This window comes from Parambassis ranga, chromosome 24, assembly GCF_900634625.1.
Source record: "Parambassis ranga chromosome 24, fParRan2.1, whole genome shotgun sequence".
NCBI lineage: Eukaryota > Metazoa > Chordata > Actinopteri > Ambassidae > Parambassis > Parambassis ranga.
This window is the reverse complement of record NC_041043.1, coordinates 11990809-12008509: the sequence shown is the minus strand read 5'-3', so window position 1 is coordinate 12008509 and position 17701 is coordinate 11990809. Positions and strand designations below refer to the sequence as shown.

At 41.2% G+C, this 17701-nt stretch overlaps 1 protein-coding gene across 1 annotated transcript in view; it reads left to right on the top strand.

The window, feature by feature from the left end:
* Positions 1–17701, top strand: part of nbas (NBAS subunit of NRZ tethering complex) — a 130764-nt gene that overhangs the window by 34501 nt on the left and 78562 nt on the right. The window contains exons 24-33 of the mRNA XM_028397428.1: positions 114–299; positions 2544–2717; positions 3081–3214; positions 6076–6138; positions 7535–7657; positions 7962–8064; positions 8243–8320; positions 8455–8609; positions 11678–11790; positions 14799–14912. Coding sequence (XP_028253229.1) covers positions 114–299; positions 2544–2717; positions 3081–3214; positions 6076–6138; positions 7535–7657; positions 7962–8064; positions 8243–8320; positions 8455–8609; positions 11678–11790; positions 14799–14912 — 1243 coding nt within the window. The remainder of the gene's footprint in view (positions 1–113; positions 300–2543; positions 2718–3080; positions 3215–6075; positions 6139–7534; positions 7658–7961; positions 8065–8242; positions 8321–8454; positions 8610–11677; positions 11791–14798; positions 14913–17701) is intronic.

Below are 17701 nucleotides of genomic sequence, written 5' to 3'. Positions count from 1 at the left end.
AATTCACTCTCCTTACTATATTTTCCTATTATGATTTTTTTTCCCTCCATCTTTGATTTAATTTTATTCACCCCCTCTTCTGTCTCTCATTTTCATCTTTCTCTGCCGAGCAGGTGGACTGCGCCCTGTCGCTGGTACGCCTAGGGAAAGAGCGAGACATCCCAGGGCTGGAGCTCCTGTGTGATGACTTGGTCACCATGGAGACGCTGGTGTATGAGACGTTGTGTGAATTGAGTCTGACACTTAAAGATTTGCAGCAGCTCAGCGACATTGACAAGCTCCGCCTACTCATGAAAAACGTAAGTGACTTAATTTGCACCTTTTTACTTTTTTTCCCTCTCCTCTAATATACCTTTGAAATTAATTTTTGCTATAAAATGAACATGAATTTAATGAAGGTGCTCAAAGTAAATTTGTTTAAAAGGTGACATTTTCACTAAATGTCATAGAAGATGTAGTTATGTGAGACATTTGATTGTTCACGAAACTCTCCGTATGTACATTTTCTAATGGAAAACTTAATAATATTACTCTCCCTTCTCCCCTCTGTGTCATACGGCACTTCCCAACGTGATGCTGTGGGTAGTTCACAGTGTTTGGAGTGTGTATTGTCTGTACGTAAGGAAGCTAAAAATACATTAAATATGCTAACTGACTTGAACAGGCAACAGAAGAAACAAAAAATCAGAACAAAACAGGTTGAATAGAAGCATTAACTAATCACTCACTTTCTTTTATTTCCTAAAATCTGTGACTAAAGGAGAGCCACCTACAAAAGCTGCTCTATAGCAGGTACTACAGCTACAATCTCCTCAGAGTACATAATATGAGCTGTCCTCTAAATTGCAGCTAATAACTGCCAGCTTTAGCCTATGAGGACCATTGCCAGTAGGATCTGCTGTACAGGCAGGCATCCAGCAAATGTTGTTGACTGCACTAACACATGCTGTTTGACTGGTACTCCCTTTGGGCTCTGTGTGTGTGTGTGTGTGTGAATGTTTACCAAACTTGCTTAGATTAAATTTCCCTCTTTGCCGGTGTCTGATGTCTTTCTTTATCACAAACACAGTACAGCAAAGAAAAAATGTTTGTGCGTGTGTGGGTGTGCAAGTTTGCATTTAGCATCTGAGTTTTTTTTTTTTTTTTTTTTTTTTTTTATATTTAATTTTCCTCCGGTGGATTCTCTCTTATCTGTATATTTCGAGTCAGAGCTGTCACAAGGTGGATGCAAGGCCCTGCACAAACTTGACATGCATCTGAGCACATCACAGCGCATCCCACATACTGTAGCTGTTAATGTTCGAGTTGAGGTTTAATTACAGGGCACGATTTCATGTAAGTGTGGTTTGAGGTACTTTGTATTTTTGTTCAAAAACACTTAACAAGAAAAAAAGAAACATCTATGACTAATAATTTTGTTCAGTGCTGTAGTTTACAGTCAGGCACACAACACAATTAGAGGAGTTCCGATCAGTCCCACATTCATTCTACACCATGATCACAATGTACAGACAGTGCTGTAAAGGACTATATTTAGTGACAATAAGAACAAGGAGTCCTGTAACATATGGTATGGATCCCACAGAGCCCTGATCTGACATCACAGATGCAGCCTGGGATTACATAAAGAGACAGAGGCAGTTCAGGCAGCCTAGATTCACAGAGGAGCTGTGGCAGCTTCTGTAAGACGCCAAACAATCTACAGCAACAGCCAAGTAACTTTAGCATGACCACCGTAAGGCCTTTTAATTTAAAAATCTATTTATTGTAATTATTATAAAGAAAACAATGCTTCCAGTGGATGTGCATCTTCATTCATTCAGCTTATTAGTCATAATAGTGGGGGGAAGACACCCAGGTGTCTCCGTCTTGTAGCACCTCCTGTCAGTTTTCCAGTGTTCTCAGGTCAGATGGGAGATATAATCCCCTCTAGCACGTCTTGGGTCGTCCCGGGGCTTTAGCCCAGCTGTGCCCAGTGGGTTTCTTAACAGGTGCCTGAACCACCTCACCTGGGGGAGCAGTGGCTCCACTCTGAGCCTCATGCAGAGTTCCAAACATGATCCGGTAGCTCAGGCAAAGCATTTTAGCTGATTGTGTCAACTTGTGTGCTAGTCTCTTTATGTGTTATCCCTGTAATTGTCCAGGGTGTACCCCACCTCTGTACAGGACAAAGCATGTTAAGAAAATGGATGGATGTTTGTCTGATTCTCGTATTCAAGGTGCAGTCAATCCATGTCTAATGTTCAGGTACTGTCTCTTCACAGATTCTAGAAGCCACACAAAGGAATGCTTGGTAACAAAGCAACAGCCAATGTAGCCCTGACATTAGATCTTTGTCTCATCATGTTATTATCCAGAGCAAAAATCAGTATTTGCATGGGTTTTAGACATAAATGACAGGTTTGTCTGTATATCATAATATTAATCATTGAACAAGTGTAAATGGTTTTAGCCTTTGAACAGCTGACTACGATCAGTGTGTGTGTGTGTGTGAGGCACTTATTCATAGTAATTTAAGTAATAAATTAATAAATATCTTCCAGTCCAGCACTGAGCGCTACGTGAAAGATGCCTTCCAGTGGATGGTGCCGTTCATGCACCGCTGTGAGGGACAGAAAGAGGGCGCCGCCGAATTTCTGCTCAGAGAATACCTGGTCAGCCTGGCCACACAGGACCTCACCCTGCCCCTCATCATTTTCCAGCACTCCAAGCCTGATGCAAGTATCCAAACACAAACACAAATGCAGGCGCCGTCACACATGGATAACCATAAATAGACAGACAGGAAGATGAGAACACACACACACATTAGGATGTGGCTGTGGGTGCGATGTCAGGGCCAATGTCGTAGCCCTGTGCTGTAAATGTTATATTTATGAACCTATAAGGTCGCAGCCAAGGACAGGTCTCTTGGCTATTAGGAAACATAAACCACACACACACACACACACACACACACACACAGTATACAGACACACCAAAAGAATACTCAAACAAATTTCGGTATTCCTGCATGTATGTACAAATACGCTGCATGTTCACAGTGCACTGTACACTGATGTTCCTGTCATCTGCTTTAGTGCCAAAAGAAGATCATTGGGGACCCGGACCAGCTGATGGCTGTCGCTTTGGAGTGCATCTACAGCTGTGAGAGAGACGACCAGCTCAGCCTTTGTTATGACATCCTGGAGTGCCTGCCACAGAGGGGCTACGGGTCAGACACACACACACACACACAGCTAATCATAATCAAACGACAACATTGATCTTCATTTAGATTGTGTAAACGTGTGTTGCTAAAGCAGTCCAGCACACACCTCACCTACCAAGAATACATTGATCCCTCCCACCTCTTTCCCTTCCTTCCACCTTTCCTTCTCTCTCAGGACCTATCAATAAACCTAACTACCACTTCTGTTTCTGCCTGCCTCCCTTTGCACCTTCCCTTTATTCCGCCTCCTCCCTTTTTTCATGCTTAACTCTGACTCCAAGGACCCATCACTTAGCCAAGCTACGGTCTATACAGTATTTTCTACTATTGCTGTCACTGCTGCACTCTCTTACTCTCTCTCCCACCTCTTCTGTAACACATTTTATTTCATTTGGCGAGAGGCCCTGTCCTTTAAGTTCCCCATGAGACTGTGTGGGCATTTGAAGAAGAGAAAGTGATAATAAAAGACTGAAAAGGAAAAAAAAGAGAGGCAAAAAAGAGAGTAGCTCTAATAACTATATGATTATTTAGATTATGAAGAATTAAATTACCACTTTTGTTCTTTTGTTTTTTTTCCTGGCGAGGAAAAGGCCTTACTTTTTTGTGACATCTGTTGCTGTTTTCAACTGGCTCACATAGCTCACTTTAGCTACACAGCGGTGTGCCATGCTGTGATCACACGCATTTCACACAGCAGGGGGATAACTGCGCTGAAACAGGATACTGTGGTGTAGGTTGGAAACAGTGCCACTTTCAACTGTGCTGTGTTATTGTACAAAACCGAGCTTGTACGTTTAATGCTGGTAACTTAAGATATCATTTGTCAGTCTTGCTTGAAGTTGTGATTTTAAGCCCTTAAATAATAAATACCGTGTCCTCATGTAACTTTTTTATTTACACTTTGGTTTTAAAATAGTCATATTGTTTCCTTGTTGTCAAAGAAGATGTGTCTATGTGCACTATACATCTTTATAATAGATGTTTTTGGCCTTACAGTGATGGTAAAGTAGCTTTGTACGTATTTTAGAGTAAAGTTGAGTCATCCTGTGCCAGAGGGCTAATATTAATTTTGCATCTATATGCTGTCTCATGTTTTCTTCTTCTCACGCAGGTTCTCTTTTACCAGATGCAGGTTTAGGATTTTGCTTGAGAAATGGTTGACTGTGTTCCAGAAAGGACAGCATCATAGTTGATGTTATTCTGTCAGTATTTGTAATTGTTGAGCTAGTAGTTAGCTTTTATCTCATCTTGAACAAACCGTGCTGATGTATGATGGGTGGTGGCTGCTCAGGCCATAGGAGTGGACCTCAGAGCATTAAGTTATCTTTACTGGAACATTTTTCTGAGGTATCATTACCTTGGTAGCAACCTAGCTAGAAGTGAAAAAATTTTAACATCCCTATCTCCAGCAAGTAGTTTGAATATATAGTAATAATCGTGTTATAAATGAGTGATGACACTCTAACAAATATGATTAATTTTGAGGGAATTCATCCAGTGATGCTTTTTGATGCTGCTTCCTTTGTAGCTTTTATTTGCTCAGAACAAGAGATTTTGCTTCAGATATATATTTTTTCTGTGACCCCACATTGTAGGTGGATGATGGAACTTTTGTTTCTGGGTCTCACAACACATTGAAAAATGACATTTAATAATCTCAGGCACCTTTTATCTTACCAGAAACATTGTCCTGCTTACAATAAAACATCTGTGTGAGAGCAACAGGCCCCGCTCTGCTCCCCGCTCTTTATAAATGTTCAGAATGATAAAGAGCTTCGACAAAAGAGGAAGCAGAGGTTAAGGAATAAAATGTTTTCTGTGATTTGATTCACTTCAAGAAAGTGTGATTTGTCTTACTGAGAGAATTTATACACCCATATGTCGCCTGTAGTGTCAGATGCATTCAGTAATCCTTAAATCACAGTTGAACTGATGAAATATTCAGCACCGTGTAAATGTGTTCACTTGCTTTCCATTTAGCTCCATTGAGCTTAATCACTGCCTCATCTAACACTGTTTTTAATACTTCGATGTATTTGATACCAAATCAGTGCAGTAGTGCACTGATTTGGTATCAAATACATGTAGAAACATTTTACTTTGCCAGTCTTATTTTCTGCAGTGTTTGGATTAGCAATGCTGCAAAGCTGTGCTGTATGTATGTGCAGTGCCTCCAACTTAACATTACTCCCAGGAGTCATTCCTTTGACTTACTAAGCTCCAAAATTGCCAACCCAGTCGAGAATATTACAGATTTGCAAGGTAGGAGAGAAACCGTGACTCAGTAGTTTCAACTCAATTTTCAGATTTTTTTTTTTTTGCTAGACAGCTTAATTAGGTCTAACTCTGCTCAGAAGAATGTAACATGCATTCATACTTTGAGAGAATGAGGGAAATGAACAGGGGATTATATGGTGAGTGAGGGAGAAAGGAGGCGGTGGAGCAGTCAGAGAAGAAGAGGAGGAGACAGAGAAATGGATTGAAAGGTCAAGATTTTGTATAAGACAAACAGAAAGCAAGAGATGGTGTGTGTCCACATAACAGACAGACACACATTCACTTTCTCTCTCACACACACACACAAGGTTGTTTCATCAGGGTCAGTACTCTGGTGGGGGACAGGCCAGCCTGACCCAGAATCCTTTGCCTCAAGGCAAAGCATCATGGGGTTTTATTTTTAGTGGGGAATCGGTACAACCTCACAGTGATAGGCCAAACACCCACACATATACAGTACCCTGTACTAGTACAACACACACACACACACACAAAAAGACCGTGCACACACTTTTGTTATGTAAACTATTTTTGTACTTTGTGTTCCACTTTATTTACTTCATCTGTGTTTTTGTTTCAATCTACAGACCAGAGACTGACATCACCGCATCACTCCATGATCAGGTGGACAAACTCGAGAAGCACCTCAGGTACAGTAGGTCATTAACACTGTTCTTATTAGTCTTTAATATATGAGGATTCTTTGTATTCTTCCCCTTTCCCCCTTCCCCTTTTTTCATCTATGCATCTCTGCCATACCTGTTAACACAGCATTCAAATTGTTGACACCTACAACCCTTCAGTGCTGTGATTATAGGTGCATTGCTTTGGAAATGGCGCAGTGTGTAGCAGTGCTTATGACTTCCCTCTCCCCCATTATATACTTGATGGAAAACACCAAGGGAGAAAAGAGACATGGATGCACAGCCAACTCACGCACACACTGCATATCAAAGCACCTGTGTCTGTCCCATGGTATTCAAACAGCCTTGGGCAATTTCTCTGTTACAGGTTAAAATCACCTTCTCTCCTCCTGTCTCTCCTCCGCCCCTCTCCTCAGGGTGAACTTACAAACACAGAGTAGTGATGAGGATGAAGGCTAGGAGCAGACGGAAATGAAGAGAATGAGAATGTAGATGAGGAGGAGGAGGAGGAGGAGGAGGAGGTGCGGGAGGAAGCGGCGACAGGAAACCTAGTGTTAGCGCTTCGTCTGTACTTTACAGACAGATATGTCCACATATTTACACAAGAGCACACACAGTCATGCACAAACACACCTCAAGCAGCCTGGAAAATGCATCCCTATACATCTCGAGTTGAAGCATTGTCATTCGCACACACTTGTACACAGATGAATCGAGCAGTAAATGTAAAGTGTCTGCTCTCCAAGAGCCTCCAGAATAAAAGCTGTTTTCAGCTGCTGCCACTACCACTTGCTGCTGCATTAATATGTGTGCAGAGGGAACATGCAGACACTCTTACACACATATTCACACTTGAGCACACACACACACACACATACACAGAGTTGTAAATCTCATGGCTTGTTGTCTGCCTTGCATTTGCACACATATAGCCACACATAACACACAGGCACCTGTTTACTATGGTAATGAATTGAAGCAGAGAGTGAACATCTGTAGCAGCACGACCCCGTTAAGACTGGATGTGCCATGCTAATCCCTCACCATCACACACACACAGACTATCTGTCTCCCTCGGTCATATAAGATTGCCTGCATTCACATGCACACAAACACACTTACAAAGAGGTGCTGTCTCCTTGACGTGCAGTTCATCATGCTGCTCTTCATTCTTTGCCTTACGCTTTCTCCATCTGCGCCGTGGCTCGCAAATGACTTTCTGCTGCCAAAATAATGAACAGCTTAGAGCGCATCTTCCGTCTTTCTCCCTCGGATCATTCCCAGGTTTTGTTTTGATACGTTTCTTCTCCTTTTCAGCGTGGTGCGACACAAAGACGTATGTGTGGTTTCATACCTTTCCCTTGTATATTCAAGCGTGTGTGTCTGTTCTTACGGTTAACAGTGTGGTGGAAGTTCTGGAGAAACATGGCCTGCAGAAACCCATCTCGTACGTGAAGAACAGCCAGAACAGTGAAGAAGAGGCCCACCAGCTAATGGTTAAACTGTGCCGTCACACTGGACGCAAGTATGAACTCACAAAAGACACACATACACATCGTGACCAAAAGTGGAACACTATGTGCAACTTTTTGTGTATTGATGTTCTATTTCTAGTTCTAAAGAAAAGAACCCTTGATGCTGCATGTCTACTAGAACTTATCTAAGAATCATCATCTAAGAATTTAGATGACTCCGTCACCTCAACTTATCACTCTTCATCATACTTTAGAAATGCTTAGAGTGAACACACAGTACCTGGATGTCCACATACTTTTGTCCATATATTTAAATATGCCTGTCAACATCTCACAATATTTATGTGTGTCCAGAAACCCTCCTGTGAGTGAGACAGTGTGGAGAGGTCTACTGCAGGACCTGCTTGATATGCAGCACAATGTTTACACTTGTCTAAAACCGGAGACATGTCATCAGGTATTTAATAATAATTTGCTTCATAATTCACACACTGAACTACTTGTTTCTACCCCCACACCCTTTTGAATTGAGTTAAAAATAACTGGCACTTCTCAAACAGTATTAAAACTTTTGGGTTGAATTAAGCGGCTCCTTCCTCCTGCATAATATCTCCTCTCCCTCCGGTCTGCTCCAGGTCTTTGTTGAGTCCCTGCTGTGCTCCAGCCGCGTGGAGAACCTTCGCCTGACAGGGCAGCTCATGCATTGCTCTAAGGTATATTAAATAAGACTCTCCGTAAGTGTGTTGCACTCCCATTGCCCACTGGGTCCTGCAGACTTATAATGAAAACCACTTATAATGAATTTTGTAGCCTTATTGATTGGGACATTTTGCATGAATGTTTTCAGGTCAGTCAGGATGTTCCTGTCAGCTTGTCTTTCCGAGGTAAAGGATATGCTCTGAAGGTGGCTTATGACAACAGTGTGGAGTTGGTGCTGGCTGCTGCCAGAGAGTACTTCAACTCCTCCACAGCGCTGACGGACCCCTGCATGAGCCTGGCCAGGTGAGCGGTATTTCCAGTTGATTTTTTTTAGTGGTAATTCAACAATTGTTCCTTCTTCTCTGACTATTCTGAGCCAGATGATAACAATGATAAATGAGCAGTGTTCACTTTTCCTCCCTGTTGTCTGCACCCTGGGCCTACCACTGATTTGCCAGCAAAAGTATGCTGAAATATTATATTATATGAAGTTTTGTGCTGGAGGGCTTACAGAGGAAGGTCCTTCTCTTTGTCAGAATGTACTGATGGAATCGCAGTTTCATTTACATTTATTTTATATTTATTACCCTTTGTTTTGGTTCAGAGTCCTTGGACATTAATAGTTTTGAGGACTTTTGGTTTTTATTTGCAGCACTCTTAATCCTTAATTAATGAATAATGAATACATCTTCCAGCAATCTGTTTTTACTTCAACTATTTTTTCTATTTAATTTTTGCTAATGATCAAGATAACTTAACTTTTTTAACCTTTCACTAGACTATCACAGTCTATTCTATTGGAGGGTTCCTGAACTGTCCTTGGAAGCCAGTGCAGTGTTGAAGTTGTAGAGTTGTTGCCTTTCTACATCACAGTCGAGGTTCATATGAAAAAAAAAACAAAAACAAAACATGCATCTAATGGTGTAACATGCCTTTAAAGGGCAAATTCAGATGCTAATCCAGAAGTTTTAATAGTTACAGTTCACCCTGCAGCCTCTAGGGACAGGCTCTAAAAGTGACTCAATCTCCATAGACTCCTGTGATAAATTGTCCAGCTTGACACTGCACACAGTGACTTAAAATGGATCCTTAGTAACCTGCGGGTTCCTGAAGACACTAAGTCCATAGTTAAATACTGTGAATAATTTAGAGACTGATTTCAGATTTCATATGAAAAGTGTAAAGATAAATAACAAACACTGTCATGTAGAAGATTTGGGGCCATCTGATGTACACAAAACAATTCTGTGTGACCTGATTTAATTTCATCTCCTGTTGCACATAACATGAAGTTTATACGGAGTATTTGTGTGTGAATGTGTGTCTGTTGCTGCTTTCACATCTCAGAGGGAGGCCGGTGGGTGTCTGACCTTACCGTCTGTTCCTAGTAGGGAAGTGGGACAGTAATTGGGTCGTCATTCATTTATAGTAACTAATACAGAGGCCCCCCTCTACACACTTGGACAACATCATCTATTGTAACACTCCCACTGTGTGTGCACACGCATGTGTGTGTGCACGTGTGCAGAATGTAGTGCCCTGAACATGTGCCTGTTGCTATGAAATTAATAGTCCATACAGACCGGCTGCCCTGTGTCCTTTAGATCAAAATAACTGCTCCACAGACACACATTTTAGTCCTGTGTACTAAATACTACACAACTCACTCGGACACATACATATATATATATACACAAACTGCACCTGCCCGCGGCCTAAACGGATGCGGTCAGTGGCACCAGGCAAAGAGTTTACACAAGGACAAAGAGATTACCTAAAATAACACGGGGATCCCCTCCAACTTTTGGAGTGTTTAGTTGGAGAGACATACACACACACAAAAAAGACACAAAGATGCAAAAGAACAGAGCTGTTTGTAGCTAAGCTTAGTTTAAAACTGCAAGAAAGAATATTTTTTATTTTCTTTCTTTCTGGACTCTTTTTTTCGCCATCGTACCTCAAGCGTGCTCAACAGCTTCACATTGGTTGTGTTGAAATGTGTTGTTGCACACCTTTAATAAATGGTGGAAGTCAGACATAATCCCACAAGATGTTTCATCTTGTTGTTGTTGGTTGTCTTTTATATTTTGGATTGTGTATGAGTAGAGGAAAACCATAAGCAGAAATGACACAGAACTGATGGAAAAGGGGGGAAAAACAGGATGATTGCATCAGTGCGCTGCTGCACAGCTTGGCTCAATCAAAAAGAAGGCAAAGTCTCTGTTTTCTGTCTTCCATTGATAAGTGTTGTACAAATGCTAACTTGTGTATCTCTTTAGCACAAAGTAGTTAATCTGAAAATCATAGTGTACTTGCTTCGAAGTGCATCATTACTCTTCAAACTGAAATGGATTTTTTTTCTCTTTCCCCCCGTCGTCTTTTCTAAGGCCGTCTCCACACACACACGCAAGCCTGCAGATACTTCACAGCATGAGTACATAATCAGTGTGCCCTCTTTCTGTCTCTCACTCGCCCATCCGCAGCCCTTTCCTCTGCTCATCCTTGCCAGGACAAACCTCTTGTTCCTGGCAAGAACGGCAGCCATGAAACGAGTGGGAAGCTGTGTGAAGTGCTCTGCAGAGTGTTGTGCAGTCTACTTCACAATATTGAATCACGCTGTTTTTGAGATGTATGGCTTGGGTTTCTCTCATTAAGCTGATGGGGATTATGAGGCACTTCTGCTCTTCTGTCAGTTGTTGTTTACTCTCTGTGAGGGTTAAAAAAAATGCGGATCTGTGTATGTTTTATTTATTGAAGTCACATCCCAAGGACAGCAGAAGCTGACATCAGAACTCCTTTTTAAACTGTTGTTTTTTTCTGGGATTTGTGTTTTTTGTAAATTAATCATTTTTTTTTCTCCATCTGCTGTGTTTTGCTTTGCTGTATGCTTTTAAAACAGGCACTCACACATTCAGTGTACTGTTACATATGCTAAGTGATGTGCTACATAATCCTATTAACGCTAATGAGTGTGGATTGTATTGCAAGCACAACAATCTTCACTGTTGTTCTGTAGATCCGTCAAATTAGTCTAGACTTTGTAAATAAATCTGTTTGGGGAGTTTGACCATGATGTTCAAACTCAATCCTTTTTTTTTTCGTTTTTGCTTTGAACTTTGATATTTGTACAAAAAACGAGAACGTAGTCCGTCCCACACGGTTTGTCTGGGAGTCCATTTCTTCTTCTGCAAACATGTTCTGCAAGATTAAATGGACCGAAACTCACACACACTCCTCCAATGTCATTCTCACTTTACTGCATATCAGTTCTGGTTAGATTATAAACAAATATATATCTATGATTCCAATCTATGATTGGAATATGTAGTGGTTGGCACTTGTTTGTAACTGTTTGTTTGTTTTGTTGGCAGGACATGTCTCCAGCTGATCACAGACTGTCCTCCATCCATCCAGGAGGAACTTGACCTCATCAATGCCCTCAGCCAGCTGGAAGATTTCAACGTCAACATCCTGCCACTCCAAGGTAAAATATAGATAAGTAGGTATGTAGGCAGCTAGGTAGGTGACATGTAAATAGCCATCTATCTATATGCTTTAATTCAGAATTTGAGATTAAATGCTCCATCCTCCAGACAGCACCCAAGCCCCCCTCGCTGTCATTGGCTCCATCCTTCTATATGTTTATGTTTATGTACGGATCAGCCTGTTTTCCTAGTTAGGATTGAAGAATTGAGCTTGTACATGTGGGCTTTCACCTACACACACATAGTCAGACTCTTACATGCCTACTCCAGCTGTAAACTTGGCCAATCTGTATTCACCTCCATGCTCTTCCTGCCCCCACTCTGGTACCCCACCACTGCAGTTCCAAGCATGCATCTCTTCTGAAAGGAAAATGTGGCATGAACCGAATGAACCGATGTGGCCCCTCGTCGCCTCACCTCTGCACCGAGGTGTTGTTTGCCCTGCAGGCCTCTGCTCTCTCCCCTTCTTTGCCCTCATCAAACTGAGCTGTCTGCATAAAACTGCTGTGACAGAGCGAAGCATAAACTGCTGTCTCTCACCGGTTCTCTCTCTCTAGTCGCTTCCTTCCTTTCTTTCTTTTTTTAACTGCCCACTTAGAATGTAAAAAAACAGGAGGAGAAAGTGAAACACATAGTAAAGTGAAAACTCTTTGTTGCAAACTTGCAACACATGGATTTTGTATCAGTCATGACTTTTTTATGTACTTCCACTGCTTAGAGCCAGAGTGGTTCCATAGCTCTGAAATGCCAGTGGTGCTCTCATTCTGACTCAAGGACTAACAGATATTTTACACACACACAAAAAAATTTAAAATACATATATATATTATCTTTTCAGAAAGTAAAAGCTTTATCCTCGTAAGTTCCTACTCTTGCAGATAAACATGCACAAATATCAAGTTGAAGGATTTGAGCATAGGTGATCCAGCTTAGGCTGTCTACAGCAGCCCTCCTGCAGAGCCCTAGGCGATGCTTCATAGACACACCACCCTCCCCAGAAATCCCTCTAGGCCTCGCCCAAAGTGATGCCAAGCTATAAAGATCCTCAACAGGGCGCCGTGAATGCACAGAGGCCTACAGAGGCTCTCAACATGCTGCTTCTCAGGTTTCCACTGCCAGTTTGAAGAGATATGGAAATTGAATTTTGAAAGGTGTGTCTGTGTCATAAACTCACATCATAAATCCTGTCGATCAGTCAGTCTGACATGCTGAGAGGTAAAATTGGTTGATGCTAAACAACATGCTATAAAAGAAAGTGCAACATAATATGGAAGAAACATAAAGAGGATACACAATCCTCAGACTATAACAGACTTATACTAGAGCTACTCAGAAAAGTGCTGTTTTTAAAGGATTACAAAGCCAAACCTTGGCTGGCAGGAATTATACATTAATGGTTGTACAATTCAGGCTCTGATATATACATCAAAGAACCCCTCTAGTATTAAGCCTTCTAAAATTGGCTTATCACAGATACTATATATAAATTGGCATTGATATGGAAGGTAGATATGCCAAGAGCATCTGCAGTGTATTAATGTTTAATGGCCCTTATTTATGTGGGCTTGCTTTATACTGCCTTTTTCTCTATTTTTCTCCAATGAACTAACGGATATTTTTTACTTTTTCTCAATTATTTTCATCGAATTCTTCAAGCTGGGTTATGTTTTGTTCGACCAACAGTCCAAATTCAGTTTTTTTATTGGTATAAAACTGTGAAAAGCTGTTTTTCTTCACACAAACAAGACTAAGTTAGTGAATCCAAATTGTCACAGGTTTTTAATATAATTACTTGTAATTGGTCATTTGCAGAAAAGCACTGACAGGATGCTGATGCTGCTTCATCCCAGTATTTCATGAAAAATGTTTTGATTTTGGGTTTAGTTGCTTGTCTTCTTTCTCTCTGTTCCTTGTGCTTCAAAAGGATTATTTTTTTGTCTGTTCTTTTTTTTGTTTATTCATGTTTTACCTCTTATTTTTAACCTCCTGTTTCATTTTGAAATATCTAGTTTTCTTGTTTGTCTCCATCTGTTTTGCTTCCTGTTATTGTCCATCCGTCCCTCCTACCATCTCTTTGTTTGTGGACTTTATTTTACTTGTTGGACATCTTGGTCCTTGTATTTACCTACTCTAAATTGTGTTCGTCCTCTTCTGGGTTGTTTTAGTTTGAGTTTTTATCCTTTTGTTTGTACTTTGTTAGTTCAGGTTTATCCGTTGACCTTTTGTTAGTTTAGAGGGAGCAAAGCAGATGGAGACACACAAGAAAACTTTCAAAATTAAACAGGAAGCTATAGACACAGGGAAAATAAACATCAATAAACCAGGAAAAACAGTAACATAACAACAGTCAACCCTGAACAACTGAACCCAAGAAACAAACAGAAACATACCCCAAAATATCATAACAAAAAAGTGCTACAGCGACAGCACCTGGGTTTTGTTTCTATGACAACAAGATGCTCACCAGCATCACTCAGATCTGGCAAATGAGTTTTTGCATTCTCATGTTTCCTAGGATGAGTGTATGTGTTTGGTTAGTTGAAAAGGATGATGATGACAACACCATGGTGTTTTTCTGGGAAGTCCATAATTAACACAGTGCTCAGAACAAATAGACGACAAAAGCAGGAAAAAGCTGAAAAAAAATAGCTCAAGGTAACGACGCGTGACCACATATGTTCTCATAGACAGCAGTTGTTCTATGCTTAAATAACTTTTTTTTTTTTAATTCTGCTGTTTTTCGTTGATGCCCATTTTTATATTTAATTATGCAGAGAAAAAAACAAACTCAGTATCATCCAATAAAGCACAGTGGAAGTGATGTGCCATATGAATTACGTCGCATTTCATAATTTTTCCTGACATGGTGACAGCAGCTGCATCATCATTCACTGTACATAATTTGCTATCACTTTATCATCAGCTGTAACTTGTTCCAGACTGAATACAGTAATTAGCAAAACAAGTGTGACACTCCTCCTCTCTGCCTTCCTTGTCTTCCCTCCAGTGCGACTGCGATCAGACCGTCTGTCTCTCATAGAAGAGTGCATCGCCCACTGCTCCACATCCTATAAGCAGTCCACCACGCTCCTCAATCTGGCTTCCCTTCTCCGAGTATCAGGTACTTACAGGCACACACACACACACACGCATGATCGCACACTTTGTCACCTCATAGCACCTCTCTTCTTTTATTATGTTAAAATTTGTTTTGGTCAATTTAAATAAACTGCGCTGCTCCAGTGGCAGTTCCATCACAGAGCTCAGGAGATTAAGAGAAAGACAGCCTACATATCCTTACCCCAGCGTGTGTGTGGGTGCATTTCAGTTAAGTTGGCTGACAGTTCTCACACAAGAGGGAAATTCATCTTCATGAGAGGTGTTGCAGCTTGCAAGCAAAAAAAATCCATACTTAAGCACACACACACACTCACTGAGCAAGCAAATTTAATTCCCCAGAAACATTACTTTGTGTGTTGTCAAAACCCTGTTTTTTTTTTCCTGTTTTCAAGTTTTAGTTAGAGATGGATTCAGTGACGGTTCATCAGGTCTGCATGCCACCATTTTAAACTTTGTAAAAAGGATGGTTGATGGGTTGGAATGGCTGCACACTTTATTGTAACAAACAAATAGTTTTTATGTCATCTTGTGGTTATATTTGAGGCCCGCTTCATGTCTGAATGAAGACCTGGCATATGGTCAAGAATCAAGAAAAAAGTCCAGGCATCAACGGGGTAAGAGCTCCGCAACTGGCTTTGGGTCGACATGTACAAAGGGCTCAATGAAAGGAGCTGAGGGGACATGAGGACAGGGCTCAGAGAAAGGAAGGAACAGGCCATGCAGACTGAAACAGAACAACTTTTAATCTCAAACATCTGACAGATTTACGGTAACATCACTTAAAGGTAGGGTAGAAGATTTTGAAAACTCAGTGAGTCAGCCAGATTTCGAAAGTAAACACACGCCCCTTTCTCTCGGAGCTCACCCCGAAGCCACGCCTCCCAATCACATGGACGCGCATTACCTGAAGACGAGCTGCGGTCTGTGACTTCGGCCATCATGCACGTACCTCTCTGGTGCGTGCAGAGCAGGAAGAGAGTGACAACCAGCCAATACTCCGCACAGGGTCCACCCGGAGGATTGGCTGATGTTTTTAGTGTTTTATAGCTTCCCCAGATGATTCATATTCTTCGATTTAATGCCAAACTGCCAAACTAATTGGTTGTTATCGGATTGTAAAGAGAAGTTACACTAATTTAACAAAAAGTGCCTCAGAATGAAATCTCCTACCCTACCTTTAAGTAAAAATTGAAGCTGTGAGGAACATTACCACAAAAACAACGGGTAAAGAGGGATTACAGAATGATACTTCATCATGTAATAATGTTTATTAATATGTCTTTTGTATCTCTTTAAAGCTCCCTCACATTGATAAATGTATTGATCCATCTTAAAAAAGCTAGAATTTGCTGACAGGGTGCTTATGCTTAAAATTACGTTTTGTAATAATGTTTTTTATCCATTTTAAAGCTCTTGTTGGAAATATGAAAAGTGAAATATCTGAAAGCCATTAGCAGGATTGTCTGTAAGGAGTGCACATGTGGCGCTGCAGAGGAAAGAATTAAGTGCAGTTACTTCACACCACCAGGCAATTATGTGACTATACAGTGTGCTGAGGGAGCTGTGAAGTTAAACATTTGTTGGGTTAATTTACAGGGCACTTTAGAAATGCTTACACAAGAGACTCAGCTCTCGAAGCTACATGCTACACTCTCACAATCCCTGCCAGGGAAGCTTCTGAAATCTAATGTCGGTTCAGTAAACAGATTCTATCTTGGTCTATTCTCTCATGTCTTCTTTCTTTGGGAGTTAGCAGGACTCAGTGTGTTGCTGTCTCTGTAACTTGAACATAGCTTTGTTTAGCTGCTGATCTGGAGCCTGTGTGCTGTCCAGCCTTACTTTTTTTCCCCCACACACAATTGTTGCACAATTATCTGGTTTTGTTGGCCCAGTAATCACGGCTGTAGGGGCAAAATTGCCACGTAAAAGGTCTATCTGTCCTCATTATCACTCTGTTTTGACTCCTCTATGTCTGTCTCTCTGTCTGGGTGTTGTCCTCATAGTTCTGACTCCCCTCTCAGAGGCCTGTCACCAGCTAAAAGGAGAGCTGCTAACCGGCCTTGTGGCATTTCTGTCTGTGCTGTGCTCACATTCTGTCAGCAGGAAGCTCTCTCTCTGTGGTTTTGGGGGGGTGGCAAAGGGAGATGAGAGGAGAAATAAACACATTTTTAAATAAATAAATGCAGGAGGGAGGCTTTTGAAGGGTGCATAGCTCCAGGGCTCTGCAGTGAATTTTTAATGCAGGTATCACCAACACAGCAGTTAAGAACCCTTAGGCTTTGGTTCCAGCCTCTAAAGAAATGCTGTAAATCATTTAGTTTTATGAGGTGGAGGCAAGTAAAAATGTTTTTGTCTGAATGAATCAATGATTATGATATTCCAAATTGTGCTGACTTTGACAAAAACCCCTGTAATAATCTGGTAAAGGAGCCTCCGGAGTCGGTCTACGTCTATTTAGTTGCTGTTGTTTTGACATTCCTCACCTTTTCATCAGAGCCTTTGATTGGCCCGTCAAGGGCAGGTAAAGGTTTCAATTGGATTTCCAAGATGTTAGATCAGGTTGAAATAAATGCCACTGAATATTTCTGATAAAAGCAGTTGGCCCAGGAGTGAACTGAGATGTGCTGACACATGCACAATCCTCCTCTATATTGAGGTCCTGACAGCCTTTGAAGACACCGTTTCTCCAGTCACCATGAAAATATTTGACAAACACCCCCCCAGTAAACACTGCTATCCACACACACGCTCTCACACGCTCAGACCAGTCTAGTGCCACCGCATTTCTTC